Source organism: Toxorhynchites rutilus, chromosome 3, assembly GCF_029784135.1.
Source record: "Toxorhynchites rutilus septentrionalis strain SRP chromosome 3, ASM2978413v1, whole genome shotgun sequence".
Lineage (NCBI taxonomy): Eukaryota > Metazoa > Arthropoda > Insecta > Diptera > Culicidae > Toxorhynchites > Toxorhynchites rutilus.
The window spans coordinates 134,650,509-134,676,990 of NC_073746.1; the positions used below are offsets into that span (position 1 = coordinate 134,650,509).

Here is a 26,482-nt window from a genome sequence, read left to right on the forward strand (position 1 = left end):
TCCACCGCCGACCCGCCGTCGGAAGCGGCGGTGTCTCGCACGCAAACCTGGGATCCACTGATTGCCCGGTTAGTTTGAAACATAGGATACGATCCTTTAGCAATGTCCGACCGAGCTCTAGCGAGCGTCGGACGGTATACGTCTGCCCGGGGCGTTACGTTTGCCTGGGGCGATACGTTTGCCCGGTTAATTCTTGTTTTGAAATACAATACCGCGCCACAATATTTATAGCCTACTACACATTTTATAAGCGGTGGTTTCTGTTGCAGTCGTTTTCTGTGGCGATTTATTCCGGGAACCGAATAAAAGTAACAACTAAGTATTTACTTTTTGAAAATGGAAGTGTTTGATATTGAATTTTTAGACGATCATGTATTTAGAAATTATTTGCATGCTATAAATAATTCAATCCAATGCGCCGAAATTATACTCACTTGAATATTATGGATGATTTTGAATTCATCTGTTTCCTCTCCATATCAGTAACGTCGAATTATATAAAAGCCCGAAGTGGATGAATAAATATCTCTCTTATCATACAACTCTACATCTGTGTACATAAATGAACACGAAATGAACACGTTTTCAAAATTTAAGTTATGAATTAAAATCAACATTTCCACACCAAATTATCACTCTGTTCAAAAGAAAAAATCTTGTACGAAAATGGTTTTCGAAGACAACTTTATATGATAATCAAAAAATTCAGGCGGAATGAACACGTTTTCAAAAGTAAAGTTATGAATGAAAATCAACCTTTCCGTACCAAATTATCATCCTGTTTATAATAAATAATCTTGTACAAAAATTGTTTTCGAAGACAACTTTATATTAAAATGAAAAGTTTCAGTAACAATGTTGGAAATGTATAGACAAAGGGTTAAATAAAAGTCAGAAATAAGTGTTTTAAGTAATTAAATAACATGATGTCAAAATTTTCGTTCAAATTTTAACATTTGAAAACTGGCTTCATGTCTTCTAATCTGAGGGGTATTACACTAACGAGTTTGGGACCCAAACTATGGTCCCTTATTGAAAGTTGCCAACAGACGTCGACACTTTTCCTTTGTCATCGCGAATACACTCTTTGCCCAAGAAAAACGAAAGTATCACGACACTAACAAGCAAAGTAACGATTTGAAACCGAACCTGAACAATCTGTTGACAGATGTATGACAAAGTAAAAACTATGTTCGAATGTTTACACTGCACTGCAATGCACTTTGATTACATTTACAAGAAGAAGAACACCATTGAACAATGGTGTTATACTGGGTAATCAACCCATCAGTAGATGTCAACGAGTAAGAGATTTAGGTGTGATCTTAGATTCGAAACTAACCTTCGTGGATCATTATAATACAATCATCCATAGAGCAAATAACATGTTGAGCTTCATTAAACGCTTTAGTTACCATTTCCACGATCCGTACACAATAAAAACATTGTATATTACATACGTCAGATCAATTCTCGAATGCTGTAGTATTGTATGGTTCCCCTACATAACTTCACACGAAGACAGAATTGAATCTGTGCAATAACAATTTTCTTCGTAACTAGGCTGGTCTTCATATCATCTACCTCCATATGAAGCACGCTGTATGCTAATCAATATTAAAAGCCTAGAAGAACGTCGGAACTCTGCCATGATTCTATTTATTATTGATATCATATCACAACGAGTGGACTCAGAAGAAATATAAGGAAACCTAAATTTTTACGTACCGATTAGGAACCTGAGAAACCCTAACATTTTCTACATAGATTATCGAAAAACGAATTATGCCAAATATAGTCCTATTAATCGTATGATGAGCCTCTGTAACAAACACAGAGAAACAATTGATGTAACCATGCCAAGGTCAATGCTCAAAGACTATCTGAATAGAATAAGATATCGTTAAATTTCACTGTAATATTTGGGCAGCATATTTAGTCTACGCTGGTTTGACGAAATAAATAAATAAATAAAAAAAAATTGATTCTGTAACTTGTTAAAATCGTCTTTTAAATTAAACGGATAAATTATCCAGCCAGCTCTCTTTAGATTTTTAGTTTTAAGTAAGTAGTTTTAAGTAGTATTAAGAATATATCGGTCTACAATTTAGATTGACGACAACAAATTAAGAATTCGGTAGATTCGGAAATGTTATTAATGTTAGGTAAGAAATAAAAATTTCTTTTTCCCTTTTGCTCTAATCAGCGAACGGTTGACATCATATGAGAATTGGTTCTAAAGTTTTCAATTAAGCTTTTTTAAAAACGATGAGATAGATGTCCAAAACCACGCAAACTATCGCCCCTTTTCATGGTCAACACAAATTTCTATTAAGGATTTGCTTATTATAGAAAAACCGAAATGATAAACAGGCGATTTTGTTCATTTATTTATTTAGGTTCATTAGCATTTTAGCTGTAACAGAGACAGATTTATTCGTGTACATATCGCATATCTATTGTATTGATACATATTGTAAATTATATAATAGCCATTTAGGTGTAAGAGTATTCCTTCTGTCTAACAGCGGAGACAGTTGTTATGATCATTATTGTGTTATTAATAGCATAACAGCCCGATGTTTTTTGTTGCAAGCAACAGAGCTTCTATGGATGGAGAGAGACCAGGGCTCCGACCGTGAACAGATCTCCATGGCTGATGATTGTTGCGTTGACGTAGTTATTCTATAACAACAAAAAAGGACATTGTCCATTATACTCGCAAAAAAGGACCCAGAGTTTCACGATCGATCGCTTAGTACGCGAACGCGTAACCAATGTGGCTATGAAGACACTCAAACAGGCGAATTGAATATAATAATTTCGTAGTCTCATTCTAAGAATGTGATCGTGTCTTTAACTAAACTTTAACATAACCTTCTATTTTTGTAGTCATTTGTTCGCTGAAAATCTATTTATATCGAATCCTCTTATTCTTCAATTCCAAATAATTAAAATGCGAGTTAATTCAACCAATTCTGAAGTTTTCAAACAGTTGAAAGTTTACTAAATATTTCCAGGTATACAACTCTATTACACTCGCTTCAGTCTCATATACACGACAGTATTTACAACAGGGTCGCTTTTTCGCCTGCCATGGTGAACTTCGCCTCTGTCTCTGTTTTCGCCCCAAACACGCGTACAACATTTTGCCGGTCACGAACATGATCGTATGGACTCTTATGTTTTCAACTTTTATTTTTCCTTTTTTGTTCATTCGTTCTCGATGAGCTCGAATGAACATTTGAAACTATTACTATTATGCTCTTGTATTATGATCCGCGGCATCAACTATCATACGTTCCAGCATTATAGCTGAAAATATCAAACGCCGGGCGGTTGTTTATTCTGTTTACCGTCCAAAGCGTGAGCATGCGCGCTTGCTTGGCGGCAAGTCACTCAGTTTTCCCCGCCTCGAAACAATGCCACTCAGCTCTTTGTTCTCGGAATGCTGCCCTAGAATCCATCGATCCACCGGCTGTCTGGGTTCGTGCTCCAAAATGTGAGTTCCTCCATTGTTATCGCAGGTTGTTCGGGGTGCGAGGAGCAATTTTGTATCCGCGAGATTGTGATTCTAACTAACGATCGCGAGTTTGCGAGACAGACACACATTGTATAGTTATGTTATAGTTTGAAATACGCGTAGAATGCTGTATGATTGTTGAAATAGTGTTTTATTTTTTTGTTGTAAATTTTTGTGTAATTTTATGTAAGTCGTCATTTTCAAGAATGCATCACGAGAGCAATGTCACACTTCTATTGTTCTTTTGTGAGTGCCGTCGAACAATGCTAATGCTATGGAATATTCCACTGAAGCGACTTCTTCCGAATTGAAATGAAATGTGCACGGTAATGCATCGGCAAACTCTCTCCGGTTCATCTCTCGCGAGCAGCATTGAACTGTTGTCGAATGTGGTGCAAATGATTGAAGGCGGTCGAATGCAAGACTGCTCAGTTGGCATGCTTCAGGGTTGTAGTCGGTGAACGGATACATATATGGGGGTAAGACGAACATGTTAAGAAGAACTTCAATTGTACCTTTGGAAACTCATGTTTTCCAAAACAAAAGCATTTTCTTACAATTCAATATACTGGTTTTCGAAGTATCCGGTATCCGGTCAGATAGCAAATATTGACCGAATAATCCGGAAACCGGATAGTTACCGGATATCCGTTTCATCTCTAATCTAGATACAGTCATTCCATGCCAAACCGATATAGTGATTCTTAGATTTTCGTGAAAATTCGTAGTTTAGTTCCTTACCACAAAATATTAGACCGGTTTTTTTTATTTTTCATCAGGGTGTTTTTAGGGTGGTCTGAAAAATCATTACTTTTGAACTGCTGGACCGAATCAGATGATCGACTTATCAAATTAAAGTCAATTAGCTAATCTTTTTTGAAGAAACATTCGCAAGTAAATGGATTTTGTTACCATTATTAGGATTTGTATTTATATTTGTATTAGTGTTTAGAGAAAGAGGACGCTACAGGACGGATTCGATTATATACAGTCTACAGTTTATGTTCACTATATATAATCGAATCAAAAACTTTTTTTATTGTTTAATACAGCGCGGACTCGATTATATACAGTTTCTGTTTTCTTTTCACTGTATATAATCGAATCCTGTATATAATCGAGTCAGAAAAAAAATTCTTTTTTATTGGTTTTTTTGCATATGTTTTTTGTTTTTTGAATTTAAAAGAGGAATTTGATTTTTGATTCAGAAAAAGATTGAAGTCAGAAAACACCTTTCTTACATGAAAAAAAAAATTATCCAGATTCTCCTAGGAGGTGATGTACGATCATATTTGATGAAAAAAATCCTTCTACACATATGTTCGAATTTCAACAATGACAGAGTCATAGAACTTTTTTTCTGTTTCGGACTCTGTTGTCTCAAGCTCAAACTCAAACTGTCTCAAAGTACGCTACTCAAGTCGATTCTGTTGCTTTAATTTGAAAGATGAGAAAATTTAGTACAGAATATAGTAGTGGATCATCTAAATTAGGGCATTTTAATAACATTTTGGAAATGAAAAACTTAAAAGTTAATAATTTTAATGTGTTATTATTAATTTCATCCCAAAAAATTTCATTAAACCAGATTGTTTCTCTCAATTAAATTGAAGCTATCTAACCGCTCTAAAATTTGTTCTTTGACACCCAACTTCTATTTTTCTTAATTTGGCTGCAATATCGATATAAACAATTTCTGGTGAAAATTCAAGCAAAATCTTCAAAAATCACAATTTTTACCCCACTGTATATACCGTTCTGAATCATATTTCGGACGCTTAAGGCATATGATGCAGAAAACAGATCTCAACTTTATGCACAGGTATTATTTGGTTGATATTTTTAATAAATTAGTTCAATATGCTTTTAAGCTTTCTACTTTGGTATCTATTTCATTGAAAACATAAAAAAATCATCGAATAAAATGCTTTTCAAATGAAGGGAATAAAAATCAAACTTCGGACACTAAATCAAATTTCGGACAGATTGAATTCAAATTTCGGACACATTATTTCGTAATTTTTTGGACGAAAATTACATTACACTTGATTATATTTTATAGTCAACTGTGAAACACTTACCAAGCAATCACAGTAAACTGTTAACAATGATGAGAACTGATGAAACACGGAAGAAATTTGAATATTTATGAACGGGTAAATTCTACGTGCTTATGCTAAGGAAACGTCAAACACAAACGATAATGAGTAGTGTTGTAAGATTTCTGCCGGTTATGTTCTAATTCAAATGTAGTTCTCATGTGAAATGATAGTGAAACCAAGGGATCACTCTAAAGAAGCAATTGTGATATTAATTTGATAGTTATATCATCAGTGCATCAAGCATTTCAAGATATTAGAACAAAGTATCCGAAATATGATGTTGTCCGAAATATGATTCAGAACGGTAATTGTATATAATCGAATCACATATAATCGAGTCCGACCTCTATACATATATTTATTGTTCTTTGAATATAAAAGAAGAATTTTATTTTTTTATTCAACTAACTACAACTACAAAATATATATACTCAAAATCCTTCAGGAGGTGACAGAGGATCGTTTTGATGAAAAAATCCTTCTACGCATATGCTCGAATTTTAACTATGACAGAGGTACTGAACTTCTTTTCTGTTTCGAGCTTTGTTTGCCTTAAACTGGCTACGTAGGACGATTCTGAAAGATGAAAAAAATTAGTACAGGATATAGTTGTGAAACATCTAAATTAATGGATTTTGATAACATTTTGGAAGTGAAAAAAAAAAGTTAATAGTTTATACTGTGTTATTATTAATTTGATCCTTAAGTCATATGAATTATTGTTTTCTTAATTTTCTTTTTCTTTTTTATTTTTTTATTAATCCGTTTATTTTTACAGGCTCAGTTACATAAGTTTAAAGGAGCCAAACTCTTAACTATATTTCAACTAGCATAAATTAACAAGTTGTTTCCTTAATTCTATGGTTAATGAATTCTTAATTTTCTTGAAATAGAGTATTTTTGAAATAAAAAAAAAAAGAATTCATATTGCATAGATTCGAATATATATGTATTTTTTTTAGTTATGAATTTTCAAAGTAAATTTTTATATACATTTTGGCTGGTTCGTCACTTTTACTTCCATTTTTGGAAGAATGTCGGGAGTAAGAATTGAACTCGTGATTCGTTTAGCGTGAGAGGTATCGATGTTACCACTACGCCAGATCGCCTCCACAAGGCCTAGCACTATGATATCACTGAGTTCCGTATATTTGCTTCACATGATCATAGTAGAACACATTTATTTATGAAAAATGACCAAAAATGTATCAAAAGAAAGTTCTCGACTAGTAGAACATAGCAGATAATGAAAAATACAATTTCAAGACGGCCGCAGTCCCCAAACAACTAATTACTTTTTGAATGGTTAAAATTCAGCTTGACCTGTTTCTATGTATGTTTGAATGTTAGTTGGGTTGTCCCACATTAATAGAAAATTGACCCCGTTGAATGATTGATCTGAAATTTGGAACATACATTTAATTCTACTGTCATTATAAAACTGCGTATTCCATGATCTTGAAAAGTTCAATTTGGCCGCCGCAAAAAATGGCTGAATGGCTTGATTTGGATGATACACTACACTATGAACAGCATAAATTCAATAAGATCGACGCCACAAAATGGTCGGCTATGTATTTTTTGCAATCCCCTCAAAATTGGTATTTAATGACTAGTTGAATACAGTACAGGTCGGACTCGGATATATACAGATTCGATTATATGTGATTCGATTATTTTTGGACTCGATTATATTCAGTTTTGAAAAAAATATTTTTTTATATTTCAAATATGACTTATTTCATGAAGAAATGTAACCTTTACGTTAAGGTGAAGTTTTAGTGGCTATTACTTGTACAGTGTGGTAAAAATCGTGATTTTTGAAGATTTTGCTTGAATTTTCACCAGGAATTGTTTATATCGATATTGCAGCCAAATTAAGAAAGATAGAAGTTGTGCGTCAAAGAACAAATTGTGGAGCGGTTAAAGAACTTCATTTTGATTGATAGAAACAATTTAGTTTATTGTAAATTTTTAGGATGAAATTAATAATAACACATTAGAAATTATTAACTTTTAAGTGCTTCACTTCCAAAATGTTATTAAAATTCACTAAATTAGTTGTTCCACTACTATATCCTGTACTAAATTTTCTCATCTTTCAAATGAAAGGATCAGAATCGTCTTCCGTAGCGTACTATTTAATGTAGAGCCAGATTGAAGCAACAGAGTCCGAAACAATAATAGTTCTGTAACTCTGTCATTGTTGAAATTCGAACATATGCGTAGGAGGATTTTTCTCATCAAATATGATCGTCTATCACCTCCTGAGAGAATCTGGATAAATTATTTTTTTTCATGTGAGAAAGATGTTTTCTGACATTAATGGGATGAATTAAAAATCAAATTTCTCTTTTATTTTCAAAAAACGAAAAAAACATGCAAAAAAAAACAAATAAAGAAAAAACATTGTTTTGACTCGATTATCCGGAGTGAAAAAAAATCAATACTCGGGATAATCGAATCCGACCTGTATTCAGTTTCAAGACTCCTCCGGAAGCATCACATAGATCTTTGCCATGGCATGTGGCGAGAAAGTTCTACTCCGCATCTATACCAAAGTTTTTTTTCATATGGCATAAATTAAAGGCTGTCATCTTGTTTCTGTACCGACCACCTGATCCATCTGAGAAAAAGTGAATTTTCTTGATGCCAGGTAACTTACTTTTGATGAAATAGCAAATGTGTGAAAAGTGCACCGTAAGTTTACCCAATGAAACCCTTGAACCGCGGTTAGTTTGAAGCATAGGAAACGATTCTTTAGTTATGTCCGACCGAGCGTTAGCGGACGGCATTCATTTGCCCGGTTTTTTTCCACTGAAATATAAATTATATATTTCAAAGCAAAGCTTAACCGGGCAAACGAATGCCTAACTAAAGGATCGTCTCCTAAGTTTCAAACTAACTGGGCAATCGATGGAACACAGGTTTGTTTGCGAAAGGCCGCCGCTTCCGACAGCGGGTCGGCGGCCGACTCGGATTGCGTCACCTCGGCGGCTTAGGGCCGCCTCTGTTCCTTATCCTCGATTGATCGGTCGAAATTACGTTGACCTCAGAATAAATTTAATTAGGAAAAAAGAATTCATAATGAAAATTGCGCTCCAGTGCCTTTTATACTTAAATACCCCAAATCCCAAATACGCATTTTCGTAGCACTAAAAAATAACAAAACACTGCATACAACAAGGCAACAAAAATACAAATAATATTTGAATGCCAGTTCGAACAATAAAAATGCTATCTATTGTATTTCGGCTCCGGTGACGCTAACACGAAAATACCCGAGAAAGATATGTAAATAGAATATCTATAATTTCACCGACTACAACCCTGACAACGCATGGAAACGCGAATCGCGAAGAAAGTGAAAAACAAAAGAAAAGCATTGCGACGCAGCCGTGTTCTGCTCCGTCGCGTGTCCGGCTATCGTTATGCTGCGATTCTCGCTCTCCCGCGAATTTGCACAAATATTATGCACGAAACCGCAGTCCCGCGTTCCAACGCAAATATGCATCCATCGGTGTATTGTGTCAAGTTGAACAAAGAAGAATTTCGCCGCCGTGGTTGTGCGCCCAGCTTGTCATCGTCTACTGCGTGTGTGTTTGTGCGCCAACAAAATATTCTGGATCCCACATTGCTCTGGGTGTGTATGCGTGAATGAAAGCGCGCGTCGCGCAATCCTCCGCCTTCACGCGAACCGCGTGCAAATCAGTCAACCATCCACTCATGACGCGCCGCCGCTCGGTTTCCGCAGCAGCAGCAACAGCAACAGCAGAAAGTATAATCAATGAAACATTCTCGTCTGGTGCCGATGCTGCTGCATGAGTGTGAATGCGTCGGAGGGGACAACCGCTGTCGGATACAGTCGCGCGGCAATCGAGAAACTACGACCAATGCAGCGTGTATGCAACACGTTAAACAAACAGACCGTGCCGCACCCGGAAATTGGAAAATTCGCCGGCACGGGAAAAAGTGCATCTCCGGGAACAGCGGCGGCGTCCACGTCGCACACACATCAGGTAAATGTGGTCCCGGGTTATTTCTGGCTTGTTTTTGTGATTCCAGCAGGATTCTCGTTCTCTTTCTGTCTCCGCGTTCCAGCAAGTTCCACAAATCGTATGAAAACCATGAATTGTCTGCTGCGGTCTAGACGATTTCAGTTTAGAGAGGTTTTAGGGCTGTAATTAAATGTCTTCGTTCATGTGCAAGATTGTATATCAATTTTCAAACAATGAATATGCATCGTGTAGTAGGAAACGATACTATTGTTCACAAAAGTTAGTTTGTTTGTTGTTTTCTCAACGCTTTTGGATTATTTCGAATACCTTTTCATCAATTATGCACTTCATACTTGTAGTGGATCTGCAAGTTTGACATCACTTTTTTGTTGGGTTAGATTTAATTCAAAATGAATGATGAGAATTGGAAAGTTTATTTTAGGCTCATTAGCATTTTAGCTGCAACAGAGCCGAATTTTAATCGTGTACATGTCACATGTTTATCATATCTATAAAAAAAACATTACACAGACCTATAGACGTTCAATATCATGGCCCAATATTTTGGTTTGTGCAATATAATTGATCGTCTAGGGGCAATATTGAAACCTCTAGACTAGGGTTTCTCAAAGTGGTCGATATCCCTTGGGGTCGATTACAGTTTCTAAGGGGTCGACACAAACGAAAATTGATTTTGGGGCTCGACGTGGTCTAAAAATCGACCCCTATTAACTAACACAAGTTCTTATTTGAAACTTTCATGATGCTGTATAAGTTGCATTACGTGAAGCAACTTGTTATAATAATGACTAATATTTTAGTAGAACGAATGAAGTCATGATCAAATTCAAGTCCAAACAGACCTAACAAGCTTGCAATTAGGTTGCAAGTTTATTTGCGTTCAGAATTTCGTTCGAGTTTCAGTGATAATACACTCATCGACTAATTTAATTCTAGAGAATATCACGCGATTCTAAAGCTGAATAACGTGAACTAAAATGAAGTGATTGAAAAATAATTTAAGAGATATATAGTTACGCGTAGCGTTTTTTCTATTACTTCATGATACTTGGTCGGTATTAAGCCAGATCGGTCCATGTGACATGTTTATGATTTCGAGAAAAACGTGATGTAAGGGATTTTCATTGATCGTTCAAATTATTTTCGATCCGTCATTTCTGCTGTACGCTTGATTTTTCAAATCTGATAAATGTGGCGTGTAGCTTACAACAACTCGAAATTTTTAATTTTTCGACTTGGTCCCCTCTGACTCAACATCGATCACTTGTCGCCGAAAATTATGAATGTTCTGGTTTCTTTGTTTCCGTTTTTTTGCGCTGATTGGTGCCTAATGCAAATTTTCTATACAATAGTGACTATATCCAAGATTATCAATGAGTAGACGCGTGAGCGAGAGTACGTACTTTCTACTAAAAATGACTTTGAGCAATGACATCTCGTTCAAAGACGAATCAACGAGGTGTTATTATAAACCAACAGATACTCTCTCCAGTTGGGCCAGTCTGCATTACCTGGCAATGGAGCTCTGTTATTAGGGTATGTTCGATATATTAAAGATGAACAATAAAACAAATAAAAAACAAAATTGCGTCATATGACTAATTCTTGTGTTGTTCTCGCAAAGGCAACTGTTTTTGGAACTGCTTCTACAAAGCCAAGGGTTGATGACTTACCATTATCAGACTCACAAAAAAAATCTACTAAAGAGTGATTTATGAAATTTGGTTGCATATATATATATATATATATATATATATATATATATATATATATATATATATATATATATATATATATATATATATATATATATATATATATATATATTTAAAATTCAAAAAAAAGTTTTTTTTTTGGATTTTGAGATCCAGTTCAGCCCTAATATGTCTGTATTGTGCTCGTGTATTCGTAAAAAGTGCCCCCAAACCTTATCACTAACGCTATAGTAAATATTGTAATAATATTTAATTTTTCATTTTTTTTTCTGAATCCCTATATTGTTCACTGTAAGAGCTATGGTGAATGGTTTTCACGGCATTCTCAATAAGTTTAGGAATGAAAATTTTAAAGAAATACTCAATATACTTCTACTATGATGCACCCGCGACAAATCATAAGATAAAATCTATCGAAAATTTAGTTTTTTTGGTACCCTGAACCGGGGAATTTGCCACTCGTACCTCGTACTTATTTTCTAGTGTAAGGTGCACGAAAATGGATAGAAATTCTCGGAATTCTTTAACTGTTGTAATGTATAAAATGATAATTCGAGGGTTTGAAGATGCCAAATCTGATTCAATCGACCTAAAGGTGTATTCGTGCCTTCCTCATATGTCTATATGGTCGGTGTTAAGTCAGAGGGGATCAAGTCGCAAAATTGAAAATTTCGAGTTATTGATTACATTTGGTTAAGAATTGTGTATGCTACATACCACATTCATCAGATTTGGGAAATCACACATACAGCAGGAATAACGGATCGAAATTGTTATGATTGATCAACGAAAATCCCTCACATTATGCAGTCAGAGCGGACCATGTACCATTTACCATGGCGAAATGGCTCTATATCATGTGCAGACAGAGTGGACCATGTGACATTCATTTGTATATTGAATTTAAACAATGTCCAAGCGTCGAATTCAAACCATCAAAACATTTTCTTGAAGCTAAGAGGTACCTCGTTGAAACTTGCTTGAACCCGTTAGTGTAAAATGTACACATTCTGAGTATGTTAGAAAATAAACTTGGTCCCCCTCACTAAACGGATCGGTGAAAAATGCTGGCCCTCAGTGTGAATGATCGCAAAACGTACTATTTCAGAGTGCGATTTAGGCTGTAGCGATGACAATGAATTCAATTTGACGATTCTATTGACGAATACTGTCTAAGATGATTGAAAATGGGAAGTTTCTGCTTATGTTTGCCGTACAATCATATTCATGCCAACAGTAGATGGCAGAGACTATTATGCTGAACACAAACAAATGTTTATGCAGTTCCAAACTCACAATCCTTCTTGCTCTAATATTCATAGCAGAATGGCATACTTTGACTCACAACTGTTAATTGTTTGAGAAATATTTCGAAATTGTTCAGTCATAGTGAACCAACTCTTAAAAAATGCTTCATTTGGTTCAGTCAGAATGGACCATGTACATATAGGTAGCTAAATAACTGCATTTTTTGGCATCATACTTAATGTTTTTTTTTACAATTATAATACGTCAAAATATTGCCAGAGAGTAGCTAACATTTCTGAGAACAATATTGAACGCAAAAATTAAATGCATTGAGAATTGCAGAGCATTAAACTTTATGTTTGTTTTTCTCGAAATCATAAAAATGTCACATGGTCCGGTCTGACTTAACACCGACCATATATAGTTTGAGCTGCAGGTCATTTGAGGATCGTCCGGGTTATCCTAATGTGGCCAAGAACTCTTGAAATGGTCATCGATGAGCTAGTTTTGACGAACCATGAAGTTCGGTATGTCGCATGATGGGATTTGTTGCTGATCATAAAGCGGTCATGTCTCTCGGAAACCTTTTCCGGAACATCTCCGGTTTACTTAAATGAGGTCATATAGGCTTGAATTTATCACAAATAAGCTAGTTTTGAGAAATAATGAAATTTTATACTTCAAATGGCGGGTTTTGTGTTGTTTTGAGTTCTGGAACTTATGACCCCTGTAAAATCGGTCTTTAATGGTGTTTTTTTTTGTAAAATTGATTATTCTCTCTTGTTTTGAAAGTAATTGTAACTATCTGATTACTATTTTAACACATAAAGAATCAGCATAGTGTGAATGAGTATGTTTAGCGACTATTATTGTTGATATGTTAAATATATGCATCTTTACCATACTTAAAAATGGAAACGAAAAAAATCAATGAGCGATTCGATAAGAACCACTAACGAAAAGATTCTACAGATGATTATTGAACGTGTCATATAAAAAGTTTTAAATTTAATTAATTCATTATACCTTCAAATATTCCGGTTTGTTTTCATTAGTACGTTTGATCAATTTCACTGCGGTGATCAATTTGCCCCCGGATGACGGTATTTCGAAATTTTAGATTTTTTATAACTTTTTAGTTCTATTAGAACATAATTTCCATTTAATGTACGTGTTTTGGATATGTGAGTTTTTTCTTTAGAATGTTGAAGCATTGCGCGGTACAATTTTTACTATTCGAAATTTAAGAATTTTTAAAGATTTGTAGTTTGGGGGCAAAGGTGCGCACCGTACGGGGCAAAGGTGCGCAATTATTGAATTGAACTCCTGAGATAGCTTATACCAAAAATAAATGCTTTATCATAAGAAGCGGGAGAAGCATCATTACTAAAGAGTGTAGACACCGTCCAGTAGGCAGGAGGGGGTGTTCTGTTTTTTTTTATGGGTGGAGAAGAGTGGGTGTTATAGTCGAACATACCACGTGAAATTTTTTTGGGAGGAAGGAGACTGACAATATTAGATATAAGAAAATGTCCAACATTTGAAACAGAATTCGTTTTTATTAACAAACTAGCTGACCCAGTGAACTTCGTCCCACCCAAAATTGATATATTGATATAAATCATTTCGAACACTCAAGTTCGCACAGAAATTGTTTTTATGTACATAATCTATACTCACGGTGTATAATTTCTTTTTTGATATATAAACCTGATGCAGACTAAGACGCATCAATCCTGATACTGACCGTTTAAATCCGTGGCTCCGTTCTTGAGTTAAATCGTGAGGAACGGACACCAAATCATTTTTATTCATATAGATCAAGTTTATAAATACATAGTTACCTTCACTTTATTTATTTGAAACTAATTGTTAAAAAAAACAATATTGATTTGAAGTTCATTGTGAAAACATAAACATAAACGAAACATACCCGTAATTGAATTGAATGCATGGTGAAAATAAAAACATTTTTCAGATGAAATTAATTTTGAATTATTTTTAAGCAAATGTTTATTTTTATTCCTCATCTTGGATTTCGATTCTGGGGATTCCGACGCTTTGCCTTGGAGCGCTGTTGTGGGGCTCGAACAAACAATGGTTCCACATGAAGCTAGAAGCCCAATATCTTCCTGCTAGTTTTGCAACTTTATTGAATTCATGCTGGAGGTTGTTGGCTTCCGAAAAATCGAACGCCATGTGCCGTAAATCTTGAGAGTCATACCATAGAAAACTTTGTCCAGTGGTCTGCAGATCCTCAGACTGCTCACTCGTAAATACCTATCTGAACCGCACTAGATGTTCGCTGACACATTCCAGCAGAAGTAGAAATGTCAATGAACGACGATTCAAATCATAAATCACTTTCTGATTTGAGCCCGTTAAAAATTTTGTTGAAAACATTTTATGAATTTTTTTCAGAGCAAAACGCTAGTGCGAGCTTCTACCCCACAGCCACTGCGCACCTTTGCCCCACAAGCATTTTTTGAACTAATCGAATTTTTTAAGAAAGCTCTTAAACTTTTTCACGAAAACGAATGCGCACTATCATCTACTATAGAATGAAGGTTTCCTTGACAGTGTAGTTTCGAACTTTCCAGTTATTTTAGGTAAGTAAATCGTCATCTCTAAAACTGAAAAAAATTGATCAAAACATCGCAAAACTCTTTTTACCTCATAACTTTTTGCCACTTTCATGAAATGTATCTTTTTTATATGTGTGAGCTGCTGGTGTAATAATGTACTAAACGACTACACTGTCGTTGAACTTTTATGCTCGTTTGCTTCAAAATGGCCAATGCGCACCTTTGCTCCGCATTACTCTATAAGTGAGTGAGCACGAGTGTTACTAGTGTCTGCTGCGAATGTGTGCGCAGCATCGCCTCGCGCCTTGCTAAGGTAAGCGATGTACCATTTTGTTTTGTTCCGTCTCGTAAAAGAGAAAGGAGAGAAAAAGAGAGAAAAAGAGAGAAAGAGAGAGAAAGATGAAGAGAGAGATGGAGAGAAAAAGAGATATGGAGGGAAAGAGAGAGAGGGAGAGAAAGAGAGAGATGGAGAGAAAGTGAGAGATGGAGAGAAACAGAGAGATGGAGAGAGAGAGATGGAGAGAAACAGAGAGATGGAGAGAGAGAGATGGAGAGAGAGAGATAGAGAGAAATGGAGAGAGAGAGAAAGAGAGAGAGATAGAGAGAGATGTAGAGAGAGAGCTGACAGCGATACAAAACTCATTACTACTAAAGGAATAAGTCTGGAATAAGAATACCAATATTATTAATGTTTCCATTTCCAAGCTATTGAGAATGCACAATGGTCCAAGAGATGCATTTAAGTGGAAATTAGCATTTAGAGCTCGACGGTTATTCTCTAGACAAAAACTGTCTTCGACAAAGTTGTTACATATGATAGGGCGCTCATCTTTATGTTATCAAAATAGGGTGACCAAAATTGTGGATGAAATAAAAAATATAACTTTCTTATCTTTATAGATAGAGGTAAACATAGCAACAATGTTGTAGTCCCAGTTATTTGAGACATCTTTGTAGAACAAAGTTTTTTTTCTATCTCTTGAAATAAGCAATATAGCGCCTTTTTTCTAAGTTAGGTTAGGGTCACGATGAAAAAAACGGTTTTTATACTATTATATTTCAAATTCTACATACAAACTGTCTTCGAAAGACTTTAAGAACTTACTAATATAAAAATTTTGTGATGCAGAACTTATCAATATCTCAACTTCACTCAAAGTTATTGATATTTCTTCCCAAAAAATACGCTCTTTTCAATTGCTTGCCATTCTTTCTGGGGCAAACATAAAACAATTTTATCGACGGTGATATGTTATTTTTTTTGTATTTGAACAAATCAAAATTGAAATCATGAGTTTTTGGGTGAAACCCCATCAATAACTTTGAGCAGGATTAAGATATTGACAAATTCTGCATCGCAAAATATTGGTATTGATATGCACTAAAAGTCGTACGTAGTGATATGCACTAAAAGTCGTGATGTAGAATTTGGAATATAAAAGTAGGAGTAAGAAAATCGTTTTGTTCATCCCCTAATACAATTTAGTTAAAAAACAACTTTGTGGCAGATATTTATTCTTCAGACAAAACTTCAGACAAAGTTGTTACATATGATAGAGCGCTCATTCCTATGTTTTCAAAAATAGGGTGACCAAAACTGTCGATGAAATAAAAAAATCCAACATCTTATCTTTTTAGATAGAGATAAACATAGTTCGACAATATTGTAGCCCCAATTATTTTAAATAACTTTGTAGAACAAAGCTTTATCCTATTTTTTAATATAATCGATTTAGCGCTTTTTTCCTAAGTTGCAGTTGAAAAAGCGGGGTTTTTTGCTCTAACTTTTATATTTCAAATTCTACATCAAAATTGTTTTCATACGACTTTTAGAGCTTATCACCAACCAGTTTGCCCAAGCAAGAATGACAAGCAATTGAATAGAGAGTATTTTGGTGATTAGCAACTTTGAGAAAAGGCGCTATATTGGTTATTTAAAGAGATAGAAAAAAACTTTGTTCTACAAAGATGTCTCAAATAACTGGGACTATAACGTTGTAGATCTTTGTTTACCTCTATCTATAAAGATAAGAAAGTTATATTTTTTATTTCATCGACAATTTTGGTCACCCTATTTTTGATAACATTAAAATGAGCGCTCTATCATATGTAACAACTTTGTCGGAGACAGTTTTTGTCTAGAGAATAACCGTCGAACTCTAAATGCTAATTTTCAGTACCCTATAAAATATTTTCTATGATAAGAATGATAAAGTTTGGGGGCATTTTTTACGAATACACAAGTACAATAAAATAATAGATTTTAGGAAAACGGAAAAAGGCAGACGGTGTAGAAATGAAAAGATATTTTCATGCCGCGCAATGTTCGAAATTTTCTGTAAAAAATCACACATACCAAAATTTAAAAGCGAGCATATTTAATTTTTTTTTCGTGCCGCGCAACACCTAAAATTCTGCAATTCACACATACCTAGAAAAGGCGTACCAACACGTATAAATATGATTCAGAGCAGTACTGAATCTGTAAACCCCGAACAACATACAAAAATTTCAGGATCTTTTTGTTACCTAAATTTTTTATGAACATAATTTTGATGATATTTCTCGATTAAGATGCTATTCAGCATATTTTTCAAATTCTTATCTCGTAGCTATTGAGAAAGGCTTGCAAAAAATTGAAAAGTTCTTTTTTCAGCATAGATCATATGGTGAACCACATAGGGGTTCAAGAAAATAACCAAAATTTCTTATTTGGTATAGGGTACTGAATATGGTAGAGAAGGCGATTTGGTTTAGGGGCACTTCAAGGACCTGGCTGGGTGAGAAACTAAACTCTTTCTTTTTGCAATGAAGCAAAGTTCCTAAAATATGAACTGAACTGTGTTATAATCCTTACTTTTCACAATTCATAATTAGTGTGCTTTCAACTAATTTGTTTTATTCAGGGAAAGTATATTTATTATCAACATAGGTTTTGATTCGATTTATGCCTACGGGAAAATAAGCTGTGATTTATGGTTCGTTTTTTTCACCCCGGGGCTGGCACTCTATAGGCTGAATAGTCAGTCTATGTTGATCCCGTCGGTTCCGAGCTTCATGAAGACATTCAGCCACAATGATCTGATTGATGCTTGACACAACCCTTAAGTTTACAGCATTTATTTATTGATTATAAAATCAATCCCCAATTTGCGACTAACTGAGACACTCAACACGATCCAGTTCAGCGCAGTACACGTGCCCAGCCAAGAATGTCTCGAAACGCCATTCGTTTTCATCATCAGCCGAGCAGCGTATTTGGTTTTATGACACACAAACATTACAAGCATTGCGGCGGCTGCTGCTATTGTCGTAAAAAAACGAAAGTACTTCTACGCCTCCGCAGCCTACAGACAGGGACCGGGTTAACAAAGAACGACTGCCGTCGACCATCAACTCACGGCTCAGAAACCAAACAGAGCGACTTGGCGACAAAGCAATCAAAACTGGCGTTTTACGGTAATATCGTAAGAGTAACCCGTCGTACTTTTTTTTTTCACTTACACACACCTCTCGATACCGTATTATTTTTTTCTGTTGATAATGTTTTTTTTCTGTTCCTGCCTGTTCTTTTGGGGGATTTCGCGCCAACTCGTCTTGAGGTTGTAAGTTTAGCAGAATTACTTGAAACTTTGTGGATGTGATAATATTAGTCATATAAGCATACTTCATTTTTCCAAAATTATTCTAGGCTGTCTTTTAGAAAAAAGCGAAGCTTTTTATATATCTACATAACTTAAAAGTGATAACTCCTACAAAATGTTGCACTTCTTGTGTTTTTTGAATAATGAAAAAGTGCAGCAAAATAGTTTTACATTTTCCAGTCTAGTTAAAAAAAAAAAGTGTGCAAAGATGCTCTATTCCACAAATTTAAATTAAATCTGAGAGGATGCTGCCAGTCCCATGAGCAAGTTTGCGCGAAATCCCTCTCAAGACTCCTTTCGATTCGCTTTTTGGTTTCGCCATTCATGATTCTCATTTCGAGTGTAAGATTCCTTGGGCTGTTGTCTTTCTACAAGGCAATAAATGAATGGTTTCCAGGAATTCGTTCAATGGTTTGATAAAAGTAAAGCATTATTGTCAAGCCATTGAGTCACGGCTACTCAATGCCCGTTGTTTGTTTATCAACGACTTTATTTTTAACGGTTAATTCAATTATTTAGAAGTCTCAATGCAGCAGCATTCTCCGAAAGAACACACGTAAGAGAAATATTATTACACATAACATTGTAACGTAAGCTTTGTAACGAATTCAATTCTTCGAGTTCACGTATGTCTTTTGATCCGTTCGTTATATATTATTTATTAATTTAGTTTCTGGCGTTCGACAATCAAGATAGCTTATACACGCAGCCGAGATATTTACTCTTCCAGTTGGTATGGTTTTCATAACACTTGCTTCTCTTCGTTTGATTTCCTGGAGAATTATTCCTGAAAATTTTGCCGGTGTTTCTCCCAGACGCTGAACAATGATTGCCTCGTTCAGCCGGGATAACACTATTGCGAAACAAGGTCTTTACTTACGTCATGCCTTATGCATTTTGCGCTCCCCAGTGCAGCAGGGGCTCCGTTGCACACACTGCAACTAATGAACCTTTGTCGTCTGCGGCGCTACCTTTGCACCACGATAACCTGCAAACGTTTTGGTTGGTGGCTGCGATGAAAGCATTCGTTGCTGCTGCACACACTCGCCATGCATGCATCCATGCAAGCATGCGTGGGTGTGTGTAACGGAGCCGTTGTTGGCTGCTGGCTGCTGAACCGTAGAGTTATGAATGGCGTTTGTGATGGGTAGAAAATAGTACTTCTAAGGGCTCCTCTGATGAAAGTTATGTCCCGTCGTTTAATAAACGATGCACCATTTGCAATCTGTCCTTTTTCGCATTATTTCGCTTGGAATTCGATAACAATAATATACTAGATATATCTGATATTATGATATATTCTGAAAAAATGACGCAAGATTAATGTAAAGTTTCTCTAGGAACGGACACTTGCATTTATGATACAATTACAGTGTGTTTCTCAGTTTTGAACTAACTAAGGTTCGACTAAGTACCGGTATAACTTAAGTCACAGTTTTTTTTTTATCCAGGATCGCCTTGAAAGCGGTCCATTCTGCCCTGTCCCCTACATTTTTTATGGAACTTTCTCCATACATAATGCCCACCCGATATATCCGATTTTCATTTTAATGCGAACAATTTTAGTTGAGACGATTTTTAATGAAGGCGATCCAAAACCAGGAACCTAGTAAGTAAAAAAAATCATTAAAAATTCAATACTAAGAGTTTCATTATAAAGGAGTTTGTTCAATTACCTCGTTAGGTAGCTCACAGCTGTCGCTGATACTAATCATTATAGAGGTATTGTTTCGGTTACCTTCTCAAATAACCCATCAATAACCTTCGCCATTTAACGCAAAATTCGATTTTTAGAACCGTGTTTGGTCGAGTCACTTAAGGGGGTAGCCCACTATGAAAACTTGAAAAAAATTAAAGAAAAAAGTTCTCTGGGATGTCCACTTCACTGTAGTTTTTGTCCCAGGTTTGTCCGATGCTCCGTTCCAAAGTTACAAGCCAATTACTGGAGCCAAGTCTTTGCGTAAGGAGCGCAGATCCATAATTTAAAACGCGTTTCTCTCGAAACTAAGTTTGCAAACTGGTGGCAATTCTTCCTCCGGAACGGTCCATCCGATTTTGATGACTTTTTTCCCAGATTCTCCATTAGATTTCCTGTTGTCTTGTCATAGAATAGGTCGCAATTGTAGATCATTGAGAGCCGGGGTTCTCAAAGTGGTCGATATCGAACCCTTGGGGTTTGAATTGGTAAGTATTTTGTATGAATAAGATAAAGATAAAACATTTTTTACATCTTCACTGTCACTGTCATACTTTCAGTGATTATTACCTGTGTTCCTGTTGGAAATTTGTTAATTATTCCCTTGTACATCGTCTGTCAAAAATCAAAAATCAAAACTTCATTCATCTTATCATCTAGAACCATATCTGGAATCTAAAGTCAAAACCAATAACTATAAAATATAAAATTCTTACCATACCAGTAAACGGATTTTTTTATTAATCTTTATTTAATCCTTTATTAAATTAAACATATGTGTTCACACTCACACTCACATTCACACTCACATTCACATTCACATTCTCATTCACGCTGATACTTCACACTCAATTCTTAAAACTATCCTTACATCTGAAACTATCCTTAATCATCGACAAGATACAACCCACTGTTCGTTAGACGCGCTGCTTTTTCGTTTTAATCTTGCCGACAGCAATCTCTGCGTTTGTGACCATGGTTACCACGACATCGAACACGTTGTTTGGTCGTGCGAGTTCTATCTTGTCGCCAGATCGAATTTAGAAAATTCCCTTCAGGCTGGAGGAAACGTAGAGCCCAATGTGCCGGTGAGAGATGTGTTGGCTCGGTTAGACCTTGATTACATATCTCAAATATACGTTTTCCTTAAAGCTATCGATCTTCGAGTGTGATTGTTCATACATCCTTTCCCCCTCCTTTTCGTACTTCGCGAGCTATCAGTTAAATTATAAATACATATTAGATGTAAGGATAGTTTTAACAATTGAGTGTGAAGTGTCAGTGTGAATGAGAATGTGAATGTGAATGTTAATGTGAGTGTGAACACACATCTCCTTACATCCCATCCTTTTCCTAATGAAAATGTGTCACCCTTCTAAACTCGAGTCGACCGCGAGTAATCGGTTTCCTATTTCATTAACCATAGAATTAAGGAAATAACATGTTAATATATCCTAGTTGAAATATAGTTAAGAGCTTGGCTCCTTTAAACTTAGGTAACTGAGCCTGTAAAAATAAACGGATTGATAAAAAAAAGATACAACTCGCACGACCATACAACATGTTCGATGTCGTGGTAACCATGGCCACAAACGCAGAGATACAATGAATCCAAAAATTCTAATCTGTGCATACAAGCCGAATCTGGAAATTAGTTCTCGAAATAGAGGTGACGTATCATGCAAGACAGTCAGGTATTTCTGATGAAATTTTTGAAATATTTCGTTTTTTAATGGGTGATGTTTTGCGATCGATAATAGCTCATTTTTTTCGGAAAGCTGATATTTATTTTCTTTATGAGATGTCAGAATGTATCAAAGGTATGTCTTTTTTGTTTTTGAGATGAATTTTGTTTTCTAAATCTAAATAAATTATGTTGTTGACTTCAAACAATGCGCCATTTCCAACGAATAATCTGTTCATCGAAACACTTTAAATAACTGCATTCAGGAATTGACTTCACTTCACTCAGCGAATTCGTTTGTATGCCTTCAAAGCATTCAACACGGATCCCAAGAAGTGGTTATTTTGATTTTCGGAAGCAGGAAAAAGTCACACGGGGCCATATTTGGAGAATACGGTGCTTGCTCAATCACATTCTTATCATTTTTGGGCAAAAAATTATTCACGATGAACAACCGTTGAGCTGATGCATTATGGTGGTGCAAAATCCAAGTGTTAACCATCCACAAATCTGACCGTTTGCGACGAATGTTTTCTCTCAAACAACTCATAACGCCAAAGTAATACTCTTCATCGACCGTTTGGTCCTCCGGAAGAAATTCCGAATGGACAACATCATATCAAAAATCGCCAAGTAAATGTTAACTTGTTCTCAATGACGCTGTAAACAAACTAAATGACAGATTGCGCTTAATATTGACATTTAGAACACCAATTTCACATTGAGTACCAACTGTAAAACAAATTGATGAAGAATGTTCAGCAGAAATATTACAAATTCCCGGTATGAAAAGGGTATACCGTTCAAAATACACACACACAGAAATCATTCTCAAAATTTTAGTTTTTATCCGATTATCACCAAATTTTCAGGGAGTAAAAATAAGGTTCTGCACGACCTCAGAATCGACAGTTTTTTACACATTAACCCATGCTTCCTTCATTTCATCTAGATTCTTCATAAGGGCCCTTTATTTTTCTATTGGGCGTAGTTTCGGGGTGTTTGTGGAGTTCAGACACTCTTCCAAATACACATGTCCATTCATAAATGAAATCTTCTCCGCTTTCCGCAAGTACAAATCGCTTGCCAAATTAAGAACTTCTTGGCGAACTTCGAAATCTTCTATGTCCGGAGGTTTTCGGGGACATCCAACTTATCCTTGGCAGTCACATACAGGTATCCTGGAATCTGGTTGAAGTCCACCTTCACATATGCTTCGTCATCCTTTGCGCTGCAGTGCCTTTCTGCGACTGTAATCTGCTTTGAACCGTTTAATGATACTCCGTGGAATTCGGGATTCCCAACTTTTTTTCCGATGGCACGATGCGACAGATCCTTATTCTCGAAGAGGTCGTGCAAACCTTTTTCGCGCACGCACTGTTTTTCCGTTGCCATTTTGAATTTGTTTATTAAATCCACTAACAGACTGTAAACAATACACATTAAACTACGTCTACTCAAAATTTCAATTAATTTTACCCAACGGATCAAAAATTAGAGCAATTTGAGTGTGTGCGGATTTTAAACGGGACACCCTTTATTTGACAGAATGTATATTATTTTAAATAAACATGTATTTGAGATAAATAATCTTTCTGGTTTAATCCAGTGAAGGTAGAGTTAACTTCTTACGTGCTAATAAACTTAAAAAAACTATTTTCACTTATTCGATGCACGCTTGTGCATTTATTCACTTCAAAGGTTCGACTAATAATCTACTGAACAAAGCTTGTCCCTGTCTTTTTATATACATAAATATGTTTACAATTTGTGTTTATCTTCATATTTCAATTATATTCATAATTCTGGGAACGATGCGGGTGTCGAGTTTTGTTTATGTTTTCGGGAACGGTCCGGATGACATGATGTGGGAATGTTTACGTGCTGATTGTGGGAATGTTTACGGGCTGATCGATATTATGCTGATTGTTGTTTATTTGACTCGGCTGGTGTTGTGCTAACTCTTCCTCCTTTAAATGACTTTGTCCTCAAAGTTTGTTTGCTAATTGGAACGTTGTTGGAATGTTGATGAAAGTTTCAATTTCTGTTTTGCGTTGTTCTGATAATTCCTCTGGGTTGTTTATATCAGGTTTAGTTTCCGCTGTGGTTGTGCTTGATGGTTCATTTATCATGATGGTCTCAGCGTTTTTGTCGAAGTGAACTGTTATGTTGGCCTTTTGTTTACGTCTGGAAATTATTCGAAGAATTGCTAATTCGCTTGTGATTACAATTATTGTTGATAGTCCGAGTGATCCGAAGATATTAAATTTCCAACTCAAAGAATGATTTTGTAGGTTTAATAGTTCCAGTTTTTCGCGATGTTCGAGGGTTAAATTCTGAAGGTATTCCACAGGTGGTGCATCTATGATATGGATTTCGTTAACATGAAGTCCAGTGGTTGGATCGTATGGTTTTGCAGGAATAGTTGTTTCATAATTGGAATATTGTTCGCCGTTGATATGAAGATTACATTGGCTGAATTGTATTAAAAATGATCCATACAGGGGTTGACTGGAATTGGTACAATTTGATGAGACTTCTGCGACTGCGTCATTGATCAAGATAGTTGCATCGTTGATTCGCTTTACGAGTCCTTTTTAATAAACCTTTTCAAAAGTGCAATTAGAATGTTTTCCTGTGGTAAGTTTGTGTATGCATTCATTTGCATGTTCTATATGGGTACTATCGCATAAGAAATAATCATCTTGCTCTTCGCATGGTTGGTTTAATTCATAGACATTGGTTTGATTTCTGATGATGTAATTTTTGTTCAATAGGATGCGTTTCATTGACTTGATAATTGAGTCAATGTAGTCATATTCAAATGTTTCGGTTGATACTTGTGGAATTTTCAACATGTAGATAATGTGGGTGTTATTTAGCATTACTTGGGCTTTGGCTTGTGTTAATAATTCTTCGAAGGAGGTGATGCGAACATCGTGATTTTGTAGAAAGGTTGCAATTTTTGTGAAATCTTTTATCGATAGTAGTTTACTACTAGGGATTTCGTGTTTGGCCATTAGAATTGCTTCTTCTACTGTTTCTACCTGATTTTGTAATGAATCTATATTGGAGAGGATTATCAATTGGTTGATTTCGAGGGAATGGTTTTTCGTTCTTTCGTTCTCGATTTGTAGGACTTGATTTGTTATATCCGTTATTTCTTGGATTCGTTTGTCGATTGCTTCGTTGATGAGTAATTGCTTGTTGTTCATGGTTATCAGGGCGTTCATGGAGTGATTGATGACTCGAAGATCCTCTGCATCTGGGCTGCCGGCTATCCATTTCCAAACTGTTCCGATCGTATCCCATCTTTTTCTTCTGTTTACAAATGGTTTGATTTTCATAAATGTTTCGTATAACTTATAATTTTTGATTTGAATTAATTCATACAATGGATTATTTGATGGATTATTCTGGATGTCACTATTAACATTAAAAATTGTATTGCCAATTTGAATTAAATCAATAGGGTGTATAATGCGTATGTGTTATTTGTTATTGTATTTGTAAGCTGCTTCTTGAATTAGAGTATTAATTGGCATATCTGGGTTTAATGCTTTGACACATCTAGCTATTTCACGTATTGTGGAGTGACATCTTTCAAGTTGGTCATTAGTTTCAGAATGATTAACAGGGGTTTTAAAGATTTTGACACCTAGATTTACAATGTTTTGTTCTATAACATTTGATATAAAAGAACTTTCATTATCTATTACAATTAGTGCGGGCAAATCCCAATCATATAATAATTCCAAAAGAACACTTTTTACATCAGAAATGGCCTTTGACTTAATTGGTCTTATTTTGAGGTACTTTGAAAATTTGTCAAGTGAGGATATAAAAAGTAAATTGGCATTGTAACAAAATATATCGAGATGTATGATCTCGCCTGGATAGTTAGGGATTGGAGTTCTTACGGGAATAAATTTCTGAGGTTGACGTTCATATTTTTCCATTTTGCAAATTTCACAAGTTCTTATATATTTCTGGGAGAGTTTATGTATTCCTGGGGAAAAGTATTTTTTTATAAGTTGTAGTGAGTTTTCTTTTGCATTCCGATGGGCAAAATTATGCACATCCTTGATTTTTTCTAGTTGTTGTTCTTCATTTTGAATATCTTCGACTTTTGTTTGTGAAAATCTTACTTTTAAGATTTTTGGGTTATAGTTTGTTTTATAGATTTCTTGTATGATTCCCATGGTTTGTTCATTTGTCATAATTCCGTTCAATATTCTTGGGTTCAGGAATTGTTGTAATTTGTCT

At 35.4% G+C, this 26,482-nt stretch overlaps 1 protein-coding gene across 10 annotated transcripts in view; it reads left to right on the plus strand.

Annotated features, from left to right (window-relative positions):
- Positions 1-26,482, plus strand: part of LOC129776872 (protein disks lost) — a 654,166-nt gene that overhangs the window by 2,788 nt on the left and 624,896 nt on the right. For 3 of the 10 annotated variants that reach the window (XR_008743174.1, XM_055782764.1, XM_055782767.1), the window contains exons 1-3: positions 3,484-3,709; positions 9,022-9,268; positions 9,380-9,644. The exons of 2 other annotated variants lie outside the window; for them this stretch is intronic. Coding sequence is in view for 5 of the 8 variants with exons in the window: in XM_055782764.1 (XP_055638739.1) it covers positions 9,447-9,644 (198 nt within the window). In the remaining 3 variants the exon portion in view is untranslated. Of the gene's footprint in view, positions 1-3,483; positions 3,710-3,816; positions 4,003-9,021; positions 9,269-9,379; positions 9,645-26,482 lie in introns of those variants that run through there. 5 more of the 10 variants (XM_055782765.1, XM_055782766.1, XM_055782774.1 and 2 more) reach the window with 5 other exon arrangements.